The sequence below is a fragment of the Triticum aestivum genome, chromosome 7A (genome assembly GCF_018294505.1).
Source record: "Triticum aestivum cultivar Chinese Spring chromosome 7A, IWGSC CS RefSeq v2.1, whole genome shotgun sequence".
Lineage (NCBI taxonomy): Eukaryota > Viridiplantae > Streptophyta > Magnoliopsida > Poales > Poaceae > Triticum > Triticum aestivum.
The window spans coordinates 176,698,702-176,717,671 of NC_057812.1; the positions used below are offsets into that span (position 1 = coordinate 176,698,702).

The 18,970-nt window shown below is 45.0% G+C and overlaps 2 protein-coding genes across 2 annotated transcripts; one reads left to right on the top strand and one right to left on the bottom strand.

The window, feature by feature from the left end:
• The first annotated feature begins 10,924 nt into the window (after positions 1-10,924).
• Positions 10,925-14,619, top strand: LOC123152098 (uncharacterized). Its single transcript, XM_044571711.1, has 7 exons — positions 10,925-11,479; positions 12,455-12,696; positions 12,776-12,898; positions 13,127-13,243; positions 13,344-13,526; positions 13,621-13,762; positions 14,107-14,619. The coding sequence occupies exons 1-7, from the start codon at positions 10,939-10,941 to the stop codon at positions 14,184-14,186; spliced, it is 1,428 nt and encodes a 475-aa protein (XP_044427646.1). The 5' UTR covers positions 10,925-10,938; the 3' UTR covers positions 14,187-14,619.
• A 1,241-nt stretch (positions 14,620-15,860) lies between these two features.
• Positions 15,861-18,186, bottom strand: LOC123150863 (uncharacterized). Its single transcript, XM_044570680.1, has one exon. It carries the CDS (start codon positions 17,932-17,934, stop codon positions 16,564-16,566), a length of 1,371 nt encoding a protein of 456 aa, XP_044426615.1. The 5' UTR covers positions 17,935-18,186; the 3' UTR covers positions 15,861-16,563.
• Positions 18,187-18,970: the final 784 nt, after the last annotated feature.

Consider the following 18,970-nt stretch of genomic DNA (forward strand, 5'->3'; position numbering starts at 1 on the left):
CCGACCAGGACATTGCAATGGCGCAGTCAATTAAGAAAATCTTCCCTACAAGTGTGCACCGCTGTTGTCGCTGGCATATTATGAAGAAAGCACAAGAGAAGCTTGGGCCATTGTTGGGACGAAATCCTGGCTTGTCTAAAGATTTCAACAATTGTGTTGACTTTAGCTTTACACCACAGGAGTTTGAGGCAGGTTGGTGTGAGCTGATGATGAAGTATGAGGCTATGACTGACTCCCACTTTGAGAATCTATACAAGTACCGAGAAACATGGGTGCCCTGTTACTTCAAGCATCAATTCTTCCCTTTCTTGCGGTCAACACAACGCAGTGAGGGGTTCAACGCTGTCCTTAAGCGTTATGTGAACCCACACAAGTCCATCTTGAACTTCGTGAAGCAATATCAGAAAATCCAAACACACATACTAGTTCGAGAGGGTGCGAAGGATTACAGGACAGGACATTTGCAAAGTGAAATGTGGTCATCTTACCCAATTGAAAAGCAAGCCTACAATTCATACACTAGAGACTTGTACGAGAAATTCCGCGATGAATTTCAGTTGACTACAAGGTACAACGTGCGACCCCACGGTGAACACTTGTATGAGCTTTACCCCAATCAAGAATGGGTTGCTAAGTATGGTTCTAGGAGCTATTTTGTGACTGTTGAAACTAGTGTTGGAGACTACAGATGTGAGTGTTGCAAGTTTCATAAGGATGGGATGCTTTGCTGCCATATATTGAAGGTTTTCAACCATCTTGGGGTTGATGAAATCCCAACGCAGTACATCAAAAGAAGATGGACACCTCTAGCAATCACGGATGCACCGCCTGCTGTTGAGGATAAGCCTGATGAGTTGCTGGAACAATCGAAGAAAGAACTCCGTCATGCAAACTTGATGATGGACTTTGGTGGACTTGCTAAGGTTGCTAGTGCATCGGATGCTGCGACAAATATTGTAAAGAAGCATATGCGTGGAGCGCGTCACGAGATAAAGAATCTCAGCATGTTAAGGAAAAAGAAAACAGCAGCCCCTAGTGGACCGACTGGTGGGCCACCGCCATCAGCTGGTGGTCCTGTGCCACCAATGAAAAATGCTTCAGTGAGTAGTGGCAACGCACCACCACAAGCTGCACAAGCCCCTGCTAGTGCTAGGCAGTGTCAAACTATTTCTGCCCAACAGCCAAAAAATGCAACATCACTACCTACAAACAGTATGGGGCAGGGTGTGCATCCACACACAGCAGTTGGGGGTGCGCCAGTGCACAAGGGGTCTGCGGTGCCAAGCTCGTTCGCTGCAGGGCAACAGTTAGGATTTGTACCTCAGAGTATGGGATCTGCGCCACAAACCAGGGGGCCTGCACCACAACTATTGGCGACTCCGACCCTAAACAGTGGGCCTGGCCAAAAACTGAGGGGGGCTCCGCGACAACTGTTCAGACCTGGAACACTAACCATAGAGCCTGAACCAACAACGATGAGGGCTCCCCAAACAACCTACTGGCCTGCACTACCACTTAGGGGGGATTCACCACCATCCATGGTTACTACACGAGCATACATGAGTTGTCTTACAAATGCTGGCCTTGCAGCATTCCCTACAGATTCTGCAACAATTGCTTGTGCTTCTGGGCTGTATATAACTTCTACTACTGTGCAACAAGCACATGTTGCCCCAGTCTCATCTTCTTTGGCGCAACCTCCTGGTGGACATGCACGCCAACCACTCAACATGGAATCCCTACGTGCAGCTGTTGCAGCAACGCAAGGTGGTTCTACTACACCTGACACCCGAGTTCCTAGAGACCCCCCAAAATCGACTACAAAAGGGAGAACGAAGTCGAAAAGGTTGCAATCAGCACTCGAGCTGCATCCGAAGAGGAAGAACAAGTGCAGTTACTGTGGGTCTTACAACCACAACAGTGCATTGTGCCCCACAAGATTGGCGTGATGAACACCACAGGAATGCGGGAACAGAGATGGAGTTTCGATTATGAAAGACAAAAAAAATGAGCAATTACTAGATGCCCGATGATATGTTTACCCTCATTTGAATTACTGTCTTTCATGCAAAAAAGACAACTTGCTTTTTAAGCATGTAAGGTTCAAAAGTGCTCTGGATAACTATATTAGTACAATGGATTGCGTGATTATTATGTTTAGATTGCCTGGTACTACAGTTAAACAGATTGGTGTTAAATATGGGTGTTCCATGACTACATTTCACCATGGAAAAAAGTAGGCAAATTCTGTTTTGGTGTTATTGCAAGTTACAGAATGGTTTCAGGCAACTCCTTGATTGTTCAAAAAATATGGGTGTTCCATGACTACATTTCACCATTGAAAGGTAGGCAAATTCTGTTTGGTGTTGTTGCAAGTTACAGAATGGTTTCAGGCAACTCCTTGAATGTTCAAAAAATTACATATGACTTCTGGAAAAAGGGCGATGATGAAAATATTATTCATGTAAAAATAATGCTGGCAAACTTCAGTTTGTACGCGAGCAAAAAGAAAAAGTCAGTAAAAAACATGAATGGAAAATAACTGACCTAAGCTAACTTCAATACATCTTCCCATGGAGCCTTGTTGCGTTCGGTGTTAACCCACGTGTTTGTCAACTGCTTCCTGATATTTTGAACATCCTCTGCTGTAAATCTTGGAACGTTCCTTCCTTCCCACCCATTTGCAATTGAGAGAGCAAAAATGCCGCAGTCATATCTATAGAGAATGTTTCAGGTCAGCTATGAAACAAGTATGAATTTGTTAGGAATTTGTTTTGCAGTTTGTCTGGGAATTGATGCTTACTTGTTAGTTTGTTTTGGCACATCAATGTTTCTTAGTGTGAAGTCATCTAATGAGATGTGAGACTTCGGATAGTGCTCTTCCCACAGAGCCCGAAAACTAGCAACCATAGTCCTTGCGCAGACATCTAGAGTCTTGTCCTGAAGTGTCCTCCATGAATCAAGCACCTCGAACCTTCGATCCCTTATATTCACGTTGAAGACCCAATAATGGTTGCCTGAAACCTTCTTTGACTTGTCGATATTCTCTAACACAATAAACATTATCTGTGGGAAAAAGTGCAGAAAACAAAAGCTGAGGGTAAGAACATAGTCTGTAGGCAACTTGAAGAGATATGGAAAGCATGTAAAAGTTTTCTCATGTTATGAGGAAAAGCTAATTGTGATTCTGCACTCTGGCAACTTTCATGCATGTCCTGAAAACTACTACTCTGCTATTCACATGCGGGTGGAAAAAAAGGAATGGGAGAAGAGTACTATAGTGGAAATTCGAGAAACATGGACTTACCATGTCTTTCCGGTCCAGGTGATTTGATTTCTTGAATCGGGAAATAATCTCTTGGCTGTTGATATCATTGGAGAGGAAAGTCATCTGCAGCATCCTTGTCTATAACACAAAAAGGGACAAGGTGGTTAGAAATGACCAAGTAGGAACCAAGTACAAAAAAATGCAGAACCTGAAGTAATAATGACTCCTAGTCCTTTTTCTTACCGAGAACCTCAGGGGCATGACAACCTTCTTGGAGTCTGCAGGCAAATTCATCATTATGGACAGTATGCCAATTTCCATTACATGTGTCAAGACATATCCTTCTTTTTTCATAGAGTTTGCAAGCTCCCTCACCGACACATCATATCCATTGTAGTAAATTACCTTCAGGCTGCAATAAAAAACGAGAAACCGAAAAAGGACAACCATGAGAAAAAAGTAACCAAGTTGCCTGCTGCTGTACTTTTGATTGCCTAGAAATAGATCCTGTTTTGCCTAAGGAACATAAACTTGGGGTTGTAACAATTTGCAATGAATTCTTTCTACCTAAAAGTGCATGTCTAGTTAGCACCCAAGTTGCCTGCTACTGTACTTTTGATTACCTATAAATAGATCCTGTTTTGCCTAAGGAACATAAACTTGGGGTTGTGACAATTTGCAATGAATTCTTTCTACCTAAAAAGTGCATGTCTAGTTAGCATATATAAGGCATGGGAAAAATGTGTTAATGCCTGAAAGTGCATTCTGGTTAGCATGTATTCTTAATGGGGTGATTTTTTGCCTGCTTGTTTTACTTCTGTTTGCCTATGAATTCAGCCTGAATTGCCTGAATGGTGCATTTTAATTGCCTAGAAAAAACATGTAAAAAATGCCTCATAAAAAATTTCATACCTAGTATCTACATCTGGTGATTCTTCTTCATTCAATCTCCCGTGCAGAATAACCGATGCATACAGCCTGCTTACTTCAGGTTTGCATATGTACACTTTCCTCTCATTATAGTCAAAGAATGGTGACCTCTTGCAAGGAGGTGGCTTGATAATCCTTCTCTCAAGTTGTTGTGGGACCATCTTTCCTGAGCTGCTGCTGCTATAAATATTACTGCCTGATCCCACTACTACTTGGTTGTGGGTAACTTTTTCAGGTGTCTGGTAAATGTTCCCAACTATGCCTTCAAGATCCACAACATGATCGTCATCAATTATTTCAATGAGTGGCTCCTTGGGTACTTGATACTGCAGGGACTCATGCTCACACTTCATAGCCTGTTCTTCTGCATGTGCATACCCTTCATCTATGCCTTCGAGATTACCAACTTTTTCATCTTCAATAATTTCAATGACTGGCTCCTTGGTTACTTGGCACTGCGATGACTCATGGTCAGCCGATGCATTTTCTCTGGCATCTCGATCTGCTCCATCATCTACATGTGCTGTAGGAAAATCGTATTTGAAAATATCAAAACTTGGAGCTGGGCAGTATTCACTAACAAAGACATTTGAGCTTTCACTTCTGCTATGCTGAAACTGTTGTCCATCCATCTCTGCTGGAATATGAATTGCTGACTTGCTTTGCAGATCGTTGGTAGATGGGGGAACGCACCTTGCCAAGAGCTCACTGACATCTAGCACATTTATTTCCAGTGGACTGACCGCCTTGTTAGCATAACTAAATTTGATATCCTTCAGCTGCGGATGGGGAGGTGATTGGGCAACTGTAGGAATAAAAGCAGGCAACTTGCCCTGAACTTTTAGCAACTTTGCTTCCGAACTTGGTTTAATGTTGCCGCCGATGACATCTTCCATCCCTCCAACCCCTGTGATTGACACTGGAGGTATGTTCTCCTGACCTGCATATAATGGTACAGCCTGTTGTGATGCTTTGTAATGAAACAATTTGCCCCTCTAGATGTCATTGGCTGATTGCATCCCATTCCCTAGAACAAGATTTTGTGCTTGACCATTTAGACTGCTTAGTGGTTGCCTCCCACTACGGTTTGTACTAGGGACTGCTCTGCTTACTTGCAATGATGCATCCTGTTTCATTTGAGTTGCTCCTCCTGCTGTGGGTTGAATTGATGCATGTGCAATACTTGCCTGAAAATCAGATGAACTTGCTTCCTCCCTAGGATGACTTGCTAGAATTTGTGAGGCACTTGGTTCTTGTTTTGAAACAGTCCCTGGTGAAACTGCAACATTTGTATCTTTGCCACTGGTGAGATCTGCATGTCGTGCTGTTGAGCTTGATGTTGTATTGGTTTCAAGCTAGTTCTTGTGAGTGCTAGAACTTGCCTCTTTTGCATGATGTAATGCCTGATGTTGCAACTGAAAAGGCCCAGATTTCTTCATGGCTGACTTTGTTTCCTTTCCACCTTGCAGTTCTTGAACATTTTGGGCACGCATAGCTCGCAGTTCCTCCACTGTCTCCGTCAACACCGTTGGCTCTGATACGAAACTCACACTCTTTTTCTTCTTTGGTGTTGGAAGTGGTGGTACACCAACTTCCTTGGGTTCATGTGCAGCCCCTATCTCCCTCATGATTTTCTTGCGAATCCACTTGGGGCAGACATCCTCAAGATTGAATGCCATCCCCAGTTCCATTTCTTCTTTTCTCAATAGCTCTTGGAACATTTTGCTCGCTAGCACTGCAATAGGCTGCTCGTCGAGATCCAACATTTCTTTCACTTCAAACATGCGGATGCGTGGCATTTTGCAGTAACTTTCCTCGTCCATCATAACAACATCTCTCACAGAGATGCTAACTGCCTCGTCAAGCCCCTTTGGCTTCATATCCTTTTTCTCTTCGAGTAAATATTGAAGTGTGGATTGCTCGTCATCAGTCTCTGTTTCCTCACCTGCAGAATCCTCGTTCCCTCCATTGTTTCCGCCATTGCCACTGTTGCCACCAGAATTGTTGTCATCCTGGTCTTCCTCATCACCCTGCATATCATCGTCCCCCGTGTCTTTGTCATTGTCGTTGTCATTGTCTTCGCTTTCTTCATCATCATCGTCTTCCTTTTCTTCATCCTCATCTTTTTTTTCTTCCTCCTCCTCTTCGTCCTCCTTATCCTCCTTGCTTTCATCCATTACTGCCCCCCTCTCCTGAAAAGTTGCTTCTCCCTCCTCGTTGTCGTTGCATCCAGCTTTTTGAACTACAAAGTCGTCACCATCATCATTGCTTGAGTGGCCGTCGTTGTCACTTTCATCACCCCCTTTGTCCCAGTCACTTTCGTCACTGCCACTTGCATCTTCCTCACTGTCAGTTTTGAATGAGTCTTCTTCACTCGATAAGCTTTCTCTCACAGCTGGAGCTTGTTTGGATTTCCTAGTAGGTTCTTGCCTCCTCTTTTCCACATGAACAACCTCTGATCTGCTTGTCCCCTCTTGCGCATCATCTATCCCCCCAATACCAGAAACAAGCTTCCCAACTGCATGTGAAATAGTTGAACACATTTCGTGCACCATACGTGTCAGCTTCTTTTGTTTCTGCAAACAACATGAAAGTAGAAAAAATGGATGAACATGATAAGTCTTGACAATATGTTGGTTTGAGATTAAAAATGGAAAAACTAGTGAGCATAACAGGCACTTGATAACTTACATTTTTGTCATATGACTCAGGTAATCTTGCTGCTACAAATTTTGTGACGTGGTCCATGCTACCAAACAAGCTATCATCCGCACACCGTGAGAACTCAGTCTTCAGCTGCTCGTTGGGTTGGCAAAAAAAACAATAAAGGATGGGATAAAAGGAATTAGTGAATTCTGGCACTGGCTTGACAACAGAAAAAAAAAGAAACCGTAAAATGCTCGTGAGAGTGCTTTGATTTAACTGCCATTTTTAGTTAGAAAACTAGCCTATCATGTTGCCAAGTTTACAGAAAAACAAATGCATGCTTTAACCCAAGTCAAGCACTGTGGCATCATTTTTGCCTAAATTTCCTTATCATGTGTGGATGGGGTTTCTAGCATGTAGAATCGCTTAGTTTTTCAGTATATAACTTAGCAGGACTATATCAATTATAGGAAACCATCAAGTTGCCATAAAAAACTATGAGCTTGCTAATGTTTAGTGTGCAACTTGCTATGGTGAAATTATTGGATTTGCCTATTTTTTCTTAAAAAGTTTAGACATCAGCTGCTATAACTGCCCCAGCAAAAATCCTACCTGTTGCAGGCAGTTGCAAACAAGGGTAAACAAAATGAGTAGAAAACTACAAAGTTGGTTCATGAAGTACTTTTGAACTTGCTACTGTCCAATATACAAATTGCTACGGGCAATGTGTTGGACTTTCCTACTTGTTGACAAAATCTTATACATCATCTACAAAATAGTGACAAGATAACAAAAAAATGACCACAAAAAACTTTGTACTTGTTTGGACCTTATAATTCAATTGCCTCCTCTATGAGAAGCTAGATTTGCCTAACCTCATGCCTTTTAAAGCAAATAAAATTCAATTACTGAATACAGATGTGATGACAAAAAATAGCTTACCCGCAGTTTCCCATATTCCCCGGGAGCTTTCCTGTCCTTCTTGATAACTCTTGCCATCAAATCTGAATTCCAAACTGAAACCCTTGGTACCAAGCTGGGAATTGGTTCATCAACATCCAAAGAGTCTAGATACAGCAACCGAGTTCCGGATAAGAAAAACATAGAGTTTGAGTTATGATATGATTTTTAAGAAAACATAGAGCACATAGGAAACATACAGATTCAAAAGGTAGGTGGACTTACTACGAGGTGGAAAACACAGCAACAAACGGCCTTCTTGGCACGACCTGATTTGAATGCTAGCTTTAGTTGATCAACCACAAACTGGCATATGTTGGTTTTAGTTATTCCATTTACATCCATGACCGCAGGGAAGCTTTTTGGTGAAATGCTTAAACTTGTAGATGGTGCAAGGAAGCAAGAGAAGACAAGAGACAACCATGCGCGTAGGAAGTCATCATCGTGAGCTCCTGCCATATCTTTGATCATCTTGCCCCATGCTGTGAGAGATGGTGAATTCTTTGAAGTGATATTGTAAATCCTGAACATTGCCTTTGTGATCTCAGGGCGGTTTTCGTAACAGACTTTTCTCCCACTATTTGGCAAACCCCATATCCTCCGAACACTCGCAGCATCTACTGGAATCTTCCCCCTCTCTGGAATAACTATCTGTGACATCTCTGGATCATAATGCTTCATTATCCATTGACTAAGATCGCCAGGCATGCTGTTCGCTGCAAGGTCCAGCAGGCCTCCAAACTCTTTTCCAATAATAACACCTTTTTGATTAGAAACCAACTCTTTATTCAATTTGAACAGCCTTGCAGGCGATGCCCTATTCCTACGACCCTATGGGAAAATAGTTTGAAAAACAGAAGAAACAAAAATCAACAAAAATGGAATATGCAAAGCAATTTAGACACCACTACTAGGCAATTGTTTCAATAAGGTGAAGCAGAAAATACCTCGTTTCCTCCGGTTTTCTGCCGCTTTGGATTTGGTGGCTTATCCACACCACCGCTTTTGTCACTCACATTTTTAGCATCTCCGGGAAGACTCTCATTGCTCACAATATCATCAGGGCGCTTCCCTCGGCAGATAATTACCTTACTCCTCTGGCGCTTGTACCCAACTAACGGTTCACTGCTTTGAGCCTGAGAAATGAAGATAAACACATAAATAACAATCCATAACATGAAGTTATGAAAAAATAAACCAAGAATGAAGATAAGGAAACAGGTAGAATGTTTCGAAAATGATTTAATGAATTCTGCACACCTCCATCCTACGGGCTTCAGTTGCATGAGATGCGCCATCAACAGAATCCAATGCAGGGGGGGCATCCTGTATGCCTTTCTTGCTTGCCCCCGACATGTTTTCGTGCTGCACGTAAAAAAGAACATCATCACACATGAAAAAAAGGAGTAAAAAAACTGCAAATTTCCTAGTGTTCAGCCTAGTCATGTAAACACAGAATGACACACATAAAATGCATGATCACATTAAAAAAACAAAACTAAAAAACTGATGCAAAAGTGTCAGGCAAACTCATACAGAAAGAAAACATGACATGCTGGAAAAACGGGTAGTCATATAAGGCAACTAGAACTAAAACTAAAGCTGAATTTATTTCTGTTTTGCTATATAAAGTTGGACTAAAGTGTAAAGAAAAACTGAAGCACATCAGACACACTGTTTTTTCAGATCAAGCAACTTGCACCAATGTCGTTTAAAAATTGACACCAATAAACTAGTTCCCTCTATTCTACATCTACCCATGGCCTTATCGCGGGTTGCTTGATCTGAAAGTATTGTTCACACATATAAGAGATAGGAACATATGGACAGACAACATACTAAAATGACCCTAATTCAGGTTTTGATACCAACATACAGGTTTTTTCCTGATGCCCAAATACTTCATTGAGCAACTTCTGGCAACATATTGAGCAAGTCATTCACCGCAGTGAAGCAAAAAACGAACAAAAAACTACAGAACTTCTGTATGGGCAACTTCAGGAAACATATTGAGCAAGTCGCTCGCAAAACTAGAGCAACTTGACAAAAAAAAGGGGACAAACTACAGAGTTTCAGTGTGGGCAACTTTTGCACCATACTGAGCAATTCGCTCTCAACACTATGGCAACAGTACAGCAACACTACAGAAAATGTGAACAAAAACTAAACTACCTCTGTGATAAGCATCCCAAACAACACTTCACCTTCAACCCAGCATCCCAAAAAACATCCGACAAACTGGCTTCAAACCACCTACATCCAACCAGTAGTGGAATCACCTTGCCAAACAATCCCAAACGTCCACTATCTACTCGTCAACTATCTACTCGTCAATTTCGAGACAAGGGCAACAAGCGCAAACGAAAAACGAGGCCAGATCTCCTTACCAAACGATTGCGAAGCAGGGAGATGGTCGTCCTATACGCGACCCTGACCTCTGCGCGAACGGCACGGCGCTCGCAGCGGCCGTTCCTCCCCTGTCGACGACTTGTACTCCGACGACCGTGAGCGGCGCCGCAGCACAGCCTACTTCTCCTCTTCCGGGAACAGGGAACGCAACAGAAGCACCTGGTGCCCGTGCGCCGCTGGCTACCTCCCCCTTGCCGGTAAACTCAGCCCGCACCTGGAGGCCGCACGCGCCGCTGGCTATCGTCCCCCTCGCCAGGAACCGCCGCCCGCACCTGGTCGCCGCGCGCCGCTGGCTACCTCTCCTTCGCCGTGAATGGCCGCCCGCAACTGGCCGTCGCGCGGCGCTGGCTACCTCCCCTTCGCCGTGAATAGCTCCACCCCGGCGGGACGAACGGTGGCGGATTTGGGGCAGGGGCAGGAGAGATTGCGGGATTTGGGGCGGAGTGAGTGAACAGTTTCGAAAATGAGGGGAGACGGACACGAGAGGAGAGGAAGTGGTGGGACCCGGAACCGACGCTCCCACCCAACGGGCGACGGGCCGACCAAGTGAAACGCGCGAGCGAGGAAAAACAGACAGCGGCGCACCTGGTGGGCGTGATCGCGATCAGACGGCGCAGAGACGTGTGCGCTCGAGTGCGCTGACGAGCACAGCTGCACTTTTTAGGATTTGGGATTAAACAAAAGAGGGCCTAATGTTAGTGGAAGGCGCGCCCACCGTCCCACGCATGTGTTTGTGGAGCCGAGCGAGGTGCCCGCGTGTGGTCTGCTTCGCCATCCACTCCTGCTACTCAGCACACTGCACACACCCCAGCTCGATCGTCCCACCGTCCCCTCCTTCCTCCGGCGAGATGCTCCTCTCGGAGCTCCCGACTCCACCCCGCCCATGGCGCCCCCGCGTTCGAGAAGCCCATTCCGCTCGCCCTCGCCACCTCCCTCTCCCCGGCTCCCACACCGCGGCCTTACCGAGAAGGCGCCACCTCCTCCTGTCCCCTTCCGCGACTCCGTCCGACGACCCCGCGCTCCCTCCGGCGAGGCGACCGTCCCGCCCGAAGAGGGCGTCGGGTGAGGGCGAGGGGTGGATGAAGAAGGCGGTGCCGCCCGCGCCCGTCACGCGCGGGCTCTCCAGCCCCGTCCCCGAGGAGCCGCTGTCGCCGCTCCGGTGGACGGCCGGGCGGCAGGCGCGCGCCGCGTGGCGGAAGGCGACGTCGTTGGTGCCCAGGAGGGCCAGGAGCGTCATCCTGCTCAACCTGCTCGTCCTCATATTTGGTACGGAGGTATCCGGCTCCCTCGCCCTGCATTTCTGATAGAGTATTACTGCACGCTGCACACCACCTGTTCGATGGTATTTCAGAGAGAAATGGCGAGGGGAGGGGTCTGGGGTCTGTCATATCTGTGTCATATCCTGGGGTGATGTCTTCTCGGACTGGAATGGTGTGGGTTATTTCAATACCACAAGCACAACCTTAGGCCCTGTTCGGCAGACGTCCACTCCTTGCTTTCCAACTCCCAGCTCCATCCAGAAGCGGAGCGCACGGAGCGGCACTTTTGCAACTCTGAAAAAGTGGCCTACAAGCCGCTCCGCTCCGCTCTGGGAGAGGCATGGAGCCAGCGCGTTCGGTGCCACTCCGCAGCTCCTCCAGCCGCTCCAGGAGCTGAGCTCGGAGCGGAGGCCTGCCGAACAGGCACTTATTGTGTACCTGCATGCTAGTTAGCTAGTGTACATGGAAATATAATTTTTAGAATACCATAACGTACTATGGCTTCATTCATAGATTAATAGCTTAATCTATGAAATAGTCATTTCAGGTATACATTGTGTGATTGCAATTCTCACATAATATTGTTGCTAACATGTTCAGTATATCCTATGTATATTGTGATAGTGCATGCCTTTTCATGGATGTTGTATCTATCCTTTTTGCCTGATATAGCATGCTAATTCTTCTCTTTTTGTTCTCTAAGGCTCTGCCATCAAATATGGAGTGTTGCTGTTATATTTCTTTAGTGCTTGCTTACTAAGAATAGAAGTCCATGCTCCATTTTCCGGTTATTGCACATAGAATGAGTGTCAATACACTATAGTAGTGTGATTTGGAAAATGTGAACACAATTTCAGATGAACAATACAAGTAAATTCGCACCTCGCTACCTGATTTTAAATTTGATGAGTACTGCTGAACACTCCTTGTCTGAGATTTTCTCCTGAATAGTCAGCTAAATTGAATTTTCTTTTTCTACCAGCAAGCAACATTTCTATTGTCAAAGAAGCACAGACTATGTTGGATCCTGACCTTTTCAATATCATACGCTTCACTATTGCGGCCATTCCTTTTGTGCCATTCTTGTTGAAGTCACTCAGAGACATGCAAGTTGTTCTTAGGGGCGTAGAGCTGGGGGTTTGGGTAACCTTGGCCTACCTCACTCAATCTATTGGGTTAGTTACAGCTGATGCTGGCCGTGCATCTTTCATATCCGCCCTCACAGTAAGATCCTTTCTCAAGCTTAGTCCATAAAGTATTCCCACTAAGATATGTTGTATGTTCTTTACTCAAACATATTCAGGTGATCATTGTTCCTTTCTTGGATGGTATTCTTGGAGCAGAAATACCTGCATATACATGGCTTGGAGCATTTTTATCAGTTCTCGGGGTTGGTATTCTGGAGTTAAGTGGTTCTCCACCATGTGTAAGTCGATTATCTACATGTAAAGGTCCACAAGTTTGTCTGACGTTTTTATTTGTCTTAGGGCTTATAGTATTGTTCTGTGTCAAGATTAGTGTGCTTTATAATTTGAGCTCTGTATTAGTGTGCTTTAGAATTTGACCTCTTTATTCTTGATTCAACAAGTTGATAATAACTGCACAACTTGCACATATCATGTTGATTGATCCTGTCTCTGCGTACTGTCTTTAGGTTGGTGATCTTCTGACCCTCCTTAGTGCCTTTTGTTTTGGAATTCACATGCTCAGAACCGAGCATATTTCCAGGAAAATGAAGAAAGAAAATTTCCTACCGCTTGTTGGATGTCAGGTTAGTTATCGACTAAATCTCAATGCTTCTCTTGCATTTATCTCTGAAAATTTTCCTTTTTTTTCTTGAGCAAGTGTTCTAAAAATTGGTTTAAAATCAGGTGGTTGTCGTAGCTGTTGTGTCGGCAGTCTCGTTCATTGTTAAATGCTTCCTCCAGAATGTGGTACCCTGGAATTTAAAATCAGGGACACCAACAGAGTTATTCAGTATGATGTCATCGTTTCCTTGGCTAGCAATACTATACACAGGCATAATCGCAACAACCTTTTGTTTATGGGCAGAGGTTAGTAACTAATCTTGCCATGCCGATTCTTTTCAGTTTGATGTCAGTTTATTTCTAGAAATACCTTTTTTTTCTGACATTTTCCTGTCATCAGATCGTTGCTATGCGTGATGTATCAGCTACAGAAACTGCAATAATTTATGGTCTGGAACCAGTATGGGGTGCTACTTTCGCATGGGCAATTCATGGCGAGAGATGGGGCATTACTGGACTTATTGGAGCTATCTTCATCATAGGTACTTATTCACCAGCCACCACATTCTCAGCTACATTCCGTATTACGAATTTTCAATGATGAAAGTTAATGACTAGTTGCAGTACAAACCATCAATGTCCTTCACTGTTTGGAAATGTAGGGCGTAGTTCGGGCATCCAAGTTTAAATTTGACCAACAAATAATCTGAGAATATGTGGGTTATGTTAAAGCACAATAGGGTTATGTTTTTCCAAAAGTACTTTCTTGTGATTGTGATTTGTAATATTGTACTTCAAACTTGGACAATAAAGTTAACACCTTAGATTTCCTACAGGAGGGAGTAGTTCCCACAGCGAGAATATTGACTCTTGTTTTTCTTTTCAGCTGGTAGCTTGATGGTTCAGGTACTGGGGTCATTTCTTGATATTGATGTATCAGAGGACAGTTACCAGATGAACAGCTGATACATAAATTGCAAAAATACGAGGATTTCACATGATATGATCAGTTGATCACTACTGCGAAGTAATACGCCAAGTAGTTAGCATGACACTGCAACAAGATCTAACTACAATTATGGCCAGTTGCACAAGGAATGGAAAGCTCACTAGGCTGACAAAAATAGGGGTGGCGTGGCTCACTGGTGGCCTGAGCAACTGATGAAAACAAACTGTGGTGCCTCGTGGCATGGAGAACACATCTACAGAAAATGGTGATGTGTATCACTCCACTAAACGCTTAGGGTAGCCTGATGTAGTATCAGTAACAGTCTAAATCCTTCTTTCTCTCAATGTAAATCCATCCACATGATGTAGTATGTAATAGATTACTTCATGCTGACATGAAACTAGATTGTACCAACCTTTGTTTTAGTACGTTATCGTTCATTGCCAGCTAGATATATGTCCATAAAACTAGATTGTACCAACTCACACATAGATTACAAATTCTCCATGGGATCAGAACTGCACCTAGCATGCTTGTGATCAAACGGCATATTCCAGCCCAAGAAACGAAAAACAAGATTATACTCACAGGAGTAGTAGTATATATCTCAGAAACAGAGCAGTACCATTGCAGGCTCACAGGAGCAAGAAGTAGAGCAACAGTTTTGGGGAAATATCTGGTACTCCCACCCCTAGGGTGCTCCCGGTGCTCCAAAACTCGATAGCATGTTTTAAAATGTTCAAAAAATTCTATCAATGGCTACCCTTGTATCCCTTTCAACTCCTATCTTTCAACTCCTTCTATCAATGCAATGATCCACAAGCTTTCGCGTATTCGCGAAAAAATTAATGCAAAGTCATAATAATTCAGGTAACAAATACTTGTACTTTCTAAATGCATAAGTACATCGAACCATCAATACACAACTTTCAAATATAACAAGATGCATGCTAAAGATAATTCCAGTAGTCGAACTAAGAACAAGGAACCACACCAAAACCGAACAACAGACCGTACACATGACTGTCTAAACTTTTAGCAATCATGTCCGCTTGCCTGACCTGAATTCTGCATTTGAGCGTCTAAGTAAGCTAATGGGCCTAGAGCCATTCAGTCTGCCAGTCACAAGGAATGGAAAGCTCACTAGGCTGATTGTTTGACCAGTTCCTTCTTTCCTCCTTGCCGCTGCCGGCCTTCAGCAGAAGGCAGGGACACGGGCGCCATTGGGGACGTGCGCTGCCGCCGCCATTCTACCATGCAGGGAGGGAACCCGCTTCGCCGGTCGCCTCTCCAGTAGACCGATCGATGCCCCGCAACCTCCGCCATCGGCCCAGTAAAAAAATACAACTAAATTATGGGTTCATGCATAGTCAATGAAACTACAAAAGAAAATCCGAAACTGTCAGAAAAGTTCAGACTTAAATGATCAACAAGTGCAGTGTCCGAAACTGTCAGTCATTATCATTTGTACTGTAAAAAAGGTTAGAGAGAAAAAATAATGAAGATGAGTCACATAAACCTATTCAGATCACTCCCTCTCCAACATTGGCAATGCTCACTAGATCTTTATAATCTGGGTACTTGTTTGAGGTACAAATAACAAAAGGGAATTCAGAAAGGTGATTCAGTTCAACCTCTTGTACCTCCTGTGCATGTGTGAATTAAGGAGTAGCAAGGACAGGAACAGCAAAATTCAGAGATGACAGAAAACCAAGGAACAAATTACACACTATGGAGCTAAAATACAACTATTTAGATGAAGGCATTATTAAAAAAGACAACATAGTTCAGTAAGTCATGAACATAAATACTGCAGAATTTGGGGACCACTTAGATACTGTAAATTCAGTTAGAAACAAGACAGCCAAATTGCACTTAAATTTCAAGGAAAAATATGACTATTCCACACTGTAAATCATGAACATTGACACTGTAATAACTGTTCACTCCACACTGTAAATAGACAGAACAAACTTTTTTTTGTCACAACTTGAATCTGCTCTGCAACTTATGAACTTGTAGTTGTTCTGCAGATTATCAAGAGCAGCGAAACAGTTTTGATTTACAAACATAGTTAGTCCTACTACTTATCTGCGGTTGCCCAGATCATAACTGCATCATGCTTGCTTATCTGAAACTAATACAAAAAGATAGAGCAGTTTTAACATGGTCCATCACAGGAAACAGAGCAGAAGAAGTACTAGTGCAGGAGCGAATGCAAGGTTCAGAAATCCATCACAGGAGCAAGAAGAATAACAACAGTTTTACTAGCTTGCATGAACAAGTGGAGCAAATTGCTCAGAGGTACATCCGTGGCGATCGTACATGGACGAACTATTACATCAGCCAGTGAGTATCCTCGTATACACTTTGAAAACAATTTCAACATCGGACTTAGTAGACACTTGCAGGCGAGAAGAAGTTGCTGTGCCCTCCAGCGTGAAGATTGGCCGCGGCATTGCACCTCTTCTCCTTCTCCAGCGCCTCTTCGGCCTTCCACGCTGCTTCAAATGGATCGAAGGAGCACGGCCGCGGTTTCAACAAGTGGTCCTGTCCCTGAAGCGATGGAGCGTCAAGATCCGGCACGGCATCGTACCTCTTCTCCTTGTCAGCATCATGGAAGGCAGGGTAATCGGACTGCAGCATGTCCTCCAGCACACCTTGGTCCAAGGCATCCAGGTACAGAGGTTCCTGTTGGCCCATCTCCACGCCAGTGTTGGCTCCAGTGGCCGGCTCAACTTCAATTGGGTCGTCTTCCATCATTCTCATTAGTTCTTCGATATCAAAACCATCTGCCTTCCCATCCGGCAAATTGGAAATAGGCTCCAATGGCTCAAAGACACCCTCTTCAGATGAGCTCCTTGCAATGCTTGAGCCAGCCTCAGGAACAATCTGTTGTTGGCTGTAATGCTTGACAGACTCCAGCACAAGTGATTGGGTGGACTCAAGCACATCTGACTGGGAGGAAATCTCAGGAGCTTGAGCAACGTCGGAGCGGCTGGATGTTGTAGTGGACTCGCATGATGCTTGGGCATACTGAACAGGGAAGTTGGTGTGAGCCAGCGGGCCATGCATTGCTCTGGCTGCCTCATCATACATCAAGAACGACGGTGTGGCAGGTGCCGGGACGGGGACGGCACCGCGCATCCTCTTCTTGGGGCGCGGCGGATGAGGATCGGCGGCGGCAGCCGGCGCTGGCCTCTTCTGCGCGTGCGTGCTCGGGGTCACGGCCTCTGGTTGCTCTTGTTGACGATTGTACGCAGCCGATTCCTGGCGGGCCGCGTCAGGGGCATGCTGAGCCAAGTGCATTCTGCAGAACACCTTCACCCCGTCGGAGACGGTGGCCTCCGGCAGCAGGCATCGGTATTCCTCCATGACCCAGCCGGTGGACTTGCCCTTCTTCTTGAAGGAGAGGTTCTTGACCTCGCCGACCTTGACTCCCGCGTGGAAAATCTCCGTGGTCTTCTGGATGGTCCATGTGCCGCCGCCGGCGGCGCGCACGCTCTGGAGCTTGCTCCCGTTCTTGCTCTTGCAAGTGGTGAAGAAGAACCGGTCGCCGCTGCTCACGGCCTGCGGCACGGGCGCGTATCGGGCGGCCAGATCCTTGGGCTCGCAGCCCGAGATGTTGACGCGGTGGATGAGCTTGTCGACGGCATGCAGCGTCTCGCCGGAGAGGAGGCGTGGTAGGTAGTAGGTGACGGCGTCCACATCCGTGGGGCTCAGCCGGTAGTGGTGGAAGACGTCGTCGACGTCGAGCCCCTCCATCCCGGCCGGCGGCTGCCCGATCTGCTGCTAGGGTTCTACTGCAGCTAGGAAAGGGTGCTGTCGATCGAGGACGGGCGAGGGATTTGGGAGAGGTCTGTCTGCGGGATTGGAAGGTGTTCTGTGCTGATATTTAAAGACGCTGCACTAGGCGATGGAGGACGCGTCAGATTTCCTTTCTCTGAATCCGACTATGTGCCCAGTTCAGTTTCCCGTCAGTTATCTGAAACTTGCAGCTCCCGTTTGCTTTAATTTCCGTCAATCCGATGATGATGCGGTCCTGAAGACGTAGAGAACAGATTCCGTGCTGATTGTGATTCTTGATTTTGAGCCTTATTCGGATCCATTTCTTTTCATCCATGGCAACATCTGTTGCGTGATAATACTGTATAATTTACCTTCAGAGACATTGTTAACAGCGGCAAACAGATTCAGCCCAGAGAGAAATATTTGGCCCCTGTCCAACTGCATGTGCAATTAACATCGGCCATGGCACCACCTGCGTGATGCCTATTTACCTCGCACGATTCACGCAATGTCTTCCAGTCAGAATGGATTCAAGTGGCCTGGAACTGGTACTTGCCTTGGTAATGTATCATCAAAACTAGTCCAGCTGACTTTGTGGGACTCACTGTCAGGTTTGACTTTGGTCAAGTCAATGCTGACTGTGCTGATGTAATGTTGACACAGCAAATCATCTCTGGATTTTAAATAAATCTAAATGATTTATTTATTTTCAGAAATTTGCCTAAACTTCAAAAAATCATATAAAATCAATCGTAGCTCAAAATGAAATAATTTATATATGAAAAAATTATAAGAAAAATCCAAACTTTTCGTTTGTACCATTTTGAGCTACGATTTTTCCAAAGGGGGGAGGCCGGCCGGCCCTAGAGGGCGCGCCAGGAGGAGGAATCCTCCTCCTAGTAGGAGTAGGATTCCCCTCTTTCCTACTCCTACTAGGAGGGGGAAAGGAAGGGGGAGAAGGAGAAGGAAAGGGGGGCGCCACCCCCCTCTCCTAGTCCAATTCGGACCAGAG